Genomic DNA, 4802 nt, shown 5'->3' on the forward strand with positions numbered 1-4802 from the left:
AAAAGTCAAAAATGATTCGGGTGGTACCGGGTGCCCTCTGCTCAAGTATCAGATTATATAATTTTTAGCTTATCCAAATTTGGGTCCGGGATCATTTTATTCAGATATAAATCGATCCGGGTATTTGAGGTCCGGATCTGAACCGAATATGATCTAGTATCGTATTTTCTATGTTTAATCGGATAGCTTATGATCCACCGAATATGAGCCGGATATGATTCAACAACATTAGATTTATTATTTCAATTATTCTAATAATTATCATTTAGTATGAATAAACATAATATTATAAAAATATAAAATTTTAAATTAAAACTTACAATTATATACGGGTATATATAATTTATAAAATATATATAAAGATAATAAGCATGATCACAATTAATAAATCATATTTTATAAAGATTAAAACCTAAATAAGATAGTAATTTTTAAGAAAATGATGACTATTTTCTTACAAATGTAATGGATTAAAAATATAATTTGTATATGAGTTTGAATCGAATATGAACCGTGGATCATATTATGAAAATTTATATGAAACCTAATGAGTGTGTATAACAGTGCTCATATCCAAGATCATATATTATTCAGCTTAATTTTTCAGTCAAATTTGGATCATTTTTAAAAGCGATATTATAAATGTATGATATTTTCGAGTCAGATAAAGTCGAGGCAGCCTTGGACCTATCCCGAAAAACGCAGGCAGTAGTACATTCATCAAACGGGTTCTGTATTGGGTCGGGTCAAAGTATAAAAAATAAAATCCCAATTGTTTATATACATTGCCTGCATTGCCTAATTCTAAACCCCTTCCCCTCCGCTCCTTTTGTTTTGCGATCGAATCCGGCTGCCGGGAATCTTATAACCGGAGGTATTGTAAGCAAGAGGTTGTGATAATCCCATATTTCTCAAATTTTCTCGTGGTTATATATTTATATGTGTGTGATTGCAGTTCGCAAATTTTAAGATATTATGTTGTCATTTTATGAATCTTTGTGTTATAGGTTAACATAACTTGGAGGTAATCTTTGGCATTATTGCCTAGTTGCCTGTGTTTCTCTATATATAATTTATGTGAGGTGAAACTTCAACTAGTTTTTTGCAAGCAAATGACTTTTCCGCAGGAGCTTATTGTTTGCATTTTATTGAAAATGTATCATGGTTGGGCTGTTAGATACTTACGATTATGCTGATATTATGTTATTAGTTACAAGGGTCCAAATCTTTCCATGTAGCTAGTCACTCAGAGTCGAGTTTGTTATATGATTAGGAAATATCTGATGTGTATAGAATTGATGCTAGTATCAGTACAAGATACAGCTATTAACTAAACAATTCTACTGTAAATTTCCTAGGCATAACTTTCCGCCATTTTAATGCTATTCTCCACCTGATTTCGTCAAACTTATTGTGGAATCCTATCTACCTGCTTTTACTTAATCGTTGCTGGAAGCTTCTTAAACCATCATCATAAAGAAAGAGCGTGTTGAGCTTGTATTCTTTTTACTTTAAGCGGGGGGCACTAGAGAGAGTGAGGGAAATCTGGAATATGTTGATTGAAGTCTCATAGAGCCGCCTTCTTATTGCCCCCACAGTTGCAAATATTGGAATTCAATCAGAAAGAATACGTGCCACCAAAAGATACCCACAAGTTCCAGGGAAGATATTAGGGAAGATACCCACAAGTATCTTGGGAGGGGTCTATTTGGTTTCAGATTTTAGAGTTCGTTTTTGTTTTGCGGAAATTGATGAGATGAGTGAAGTTTTGAGTATACTCAATTCTGTTAGTCCTAATCAATGCTCTTTTTCTTCCTTTTCCAATCACTGATAACTTTAGTGCCTAAAATATCTCTGATATTTGACACTGTTTACTTTTTATAATGTAAATCAGTCGAGGGATGCAAAATAAGGTTTGTTTTCAATGCAAGTTACCAAGTTGCTGGGTTTTATAGGTGGTCTACAGAATATATTTTGTGATATGTTGGGGATGCCAACTGTAATCTACTCCTAATGTTTGTAGATTGGATTTTTTTAGTAATAAGCAGTACAGGGATTCCTGGTATCATACTGTATTACAAGTCCTTTCATCTGTGTTGACCATTTCGTAAGATTGTTATTGACATTATTCCCGAGTAAACAGTCGATAATAATGTTCTGTCTGAAGTGCATTCTGATTATTAGTCTGACACCCTTCTGTCATGTGTTCTGTAGATCTTTCTTGGAATAATCTATCAATTTCATGTCCCGAACCCGCAATATTGTTGTTGCCTCGAGCTTGTTGGTATTTGCAGGTGGTGGTTTAGCATTTCCCTTTTATATGGCGTAAGTAAATTTTTCTAGGTGTAGTAGTGCTTTTTATTCAAGTAAATGAGTAATTCATGTGATAATGACAATTTCTGTAATTGCTTTACTTGCAGAACCAGGTCATCAAAGACCCCTGTGATTGACTCATCAAAACCACTACCTCCTCAGGCAACTTTTCGAGGACCTTATATCAACACTGGATCACGTGATGTTGGACCTGATCATCAAACTTATTCGAAAAAGTAGTTTTACAATCCTCCCTGCAGTAGAAGGCAAGCAAACTTCTGTAATGAAGATCTATGACAGACATCTGATGCCAAATCTAAACTAAAAATAATTTGCAGCTCAAGTTTTTGAAATTCATCTTGAATATAAATGTTGAATTGCGTGGTTCTATAGCTCTTGTGTTCATGAAAAGAGCACATTGATGCTAGGTAGTTTGATTGTATGGCAGTTTACAACACAAGGAAGCTTTTGTTGCAACTTTATTATGAGAAAGTTTATATTTTGAGTATGCTGGTTGCTTACTTTTATGGTTCTTCTGTGTCTCTCGATATGAAACAGTATGTAAGCTTGATACAAAAATCAACAGATTGACAAACATGTATATACAGAATCAGGTTTTTTTGCCGATGCTAATATATATACATGTGTGTGTGTTTTGTTTGTGATATATAAATATTTGATAATATTAAATTGATTCCGATTAATGGTCCGAGTATTAATCATTCCGATTAATCGCTGATTATCTGGTTAATCCCTTGGCAGTGCTTCCACCGACTAAATTCGATTTTCGCTTTTTATAACATTGACTACAACAGAACTCCAACATATGAAGAGCTGGAGTGTGTATATTTCGACTTTTTATTATTACTAGCCTCAAAAACATGGGCTAATTTGGTTTGTATTGGAGCCTACAAACTAAACAACCAATTTCTTATCACTACTTTTAACCGAAGAAATCAGTATTTCATACATCACAGATCAATATTTTGTATATAACATATCTCTCAAATATAATATATAGATACTAAATAGAAACCAATGTGATTAAGTAAAATGATGCGAATTTTGGGACCGTGGATGGACCCCGAGATGTGCTTAGACGGGGTTTAAGTGGGGCCTAATAAGGCCGGGTCGGGGCCTAGTGAGATCATGGTGGGGTCAAGGTTTGGCTCTTTAAGACTGTCTGGAGCTTATCCAGGGCCCAGGGTGGATTGAGTGGGGGTGAGGGTGGGCCCTAGGTGGGTGATGACATATAGGGGTGGGTGATGACATATAGGGGGTGGGTGAGGTCATTTAGGTATAGTTTCTCTTGGTTTCCATTTTATTTTCCATTCTAGTGGTTTCTATTTGAGCAATTGCTATATATATATATATATATATATATATATATATATATATATATATATATATATATATATATATATATATATATATATATATATAGAGAGAGAGAGAGAGAGAGACACACACATACATATATATGCAACGTATATGATCATCATCTTCACCCGAACCGTAATAATGGACCTCTTATGACTATTACCAATCGTTTTCATGACTTGCCACCATCACCTATCATCATCATCAATAGTCACGGACACAAGACACTTGCCATCATAAGTTACGAAGTAACTACTGACTACTTACCACCATCATACACTCTTACGGCTTGTTACTGTCAAGAACCTTCCTAAGATTAAAATTCATCATTTATAACCAATCATCAATAGTTTTGGTAAATAGATTTTCTCAATTTTGAATAATAAAAATAATTGTTTAGATACAGTATAAAATAGTGATCAGTACAATATAAATTAGTGATACCATTAGTTATAAATAGTGGTAAGGAAACTGGTTTTAGTTTGTATTTAAGAGTTGGTTTGTATTTGATCTCTTGTCAAGATATATATGCCATTGTTGCTTGGAGAACCATCTTACATAGAGTCCCATGGAGAGCCATTTGATTCTACTTTAAACTATCATTAATTATTTTTAAATTAGTCATACATATAGATAAAATTTGATTCTAATGTAGAATATTAATCATATATAACATGCTCGAACAATTTCACACATACAATCTAAGCAAAAAATTAGATTTATATTTATTTTTTTTAACGTAGGAACCCGCAGCCGCTACCCTTTGGGTGCGTGGGTAAACCCACGAGCTCACACAATAGCCTGCAAACCACGTGAACCAAGGTAAACCGCACTTAAGCGACATGCTCTGGTGAGGAGTCATAACCACAAATTTTCCTCTCTTCGATATTTGAACCTGTGACCAAGAGGATATAAGTCCCTCTTTAATCACTTTTTACGAATATGATTTTACAGTAGAACAAGTTTGTATATTATAATTAATTTTCAACGTTTTTTAAGAAAAAATGACAAAATTTTATTTTGTTTGATTTAACAGTCTGTATTTTGTGTGTGTGTATAGAGGTGTTACTTTACTAGACTCTATATAAAGTGAATTTTTCCTACAAAGT

At 33.6% G+C, this 4802-nt stretch overlaps 1 protein-coding gene across 1 annotated transcript; it reads left to right on the forward strand.

Annotated features, from left to right (window-relative positions):
* The first annotated feature begins 753 nt into the window (after nt 1-753).
* LOC108225399 (uncharacterized) lies at nt 754-2701 on the forward strand. Its single transcript, XM_017400250.2, has 3 exons — nt 754-890; nt 2215-2325; nt 2421-2701. The coding sequence occupies exons 2-3, from the start codon at nt 2243-2245 to the stop codon at nt 2551-2553; spliced, it is 216 nt and encodes a 71-aa protein (XP_017255739.1). The 5' UTR covers nt 754-890; nt 2215-2242; the 3' UTR covers nt 2554-2701.
* Nucleotides 2702-4802: the final 2101 nt, after the last annotated feature.

Source organism: Daucus carota, chromosome 6 (assembly GCF_001625215.2).
Source record: "Daucus carota subsp. sativus chromosome 6, DH1 v3.0, whole genome shotgun sequence".
NCBI classification, from domain to species: domain Eukaryota; kingdom Viridiplantae; phylum Streptophyta; class Magnoliopsida; order Apiales; family Apiaceae; genus Daucus; species Daucus carota.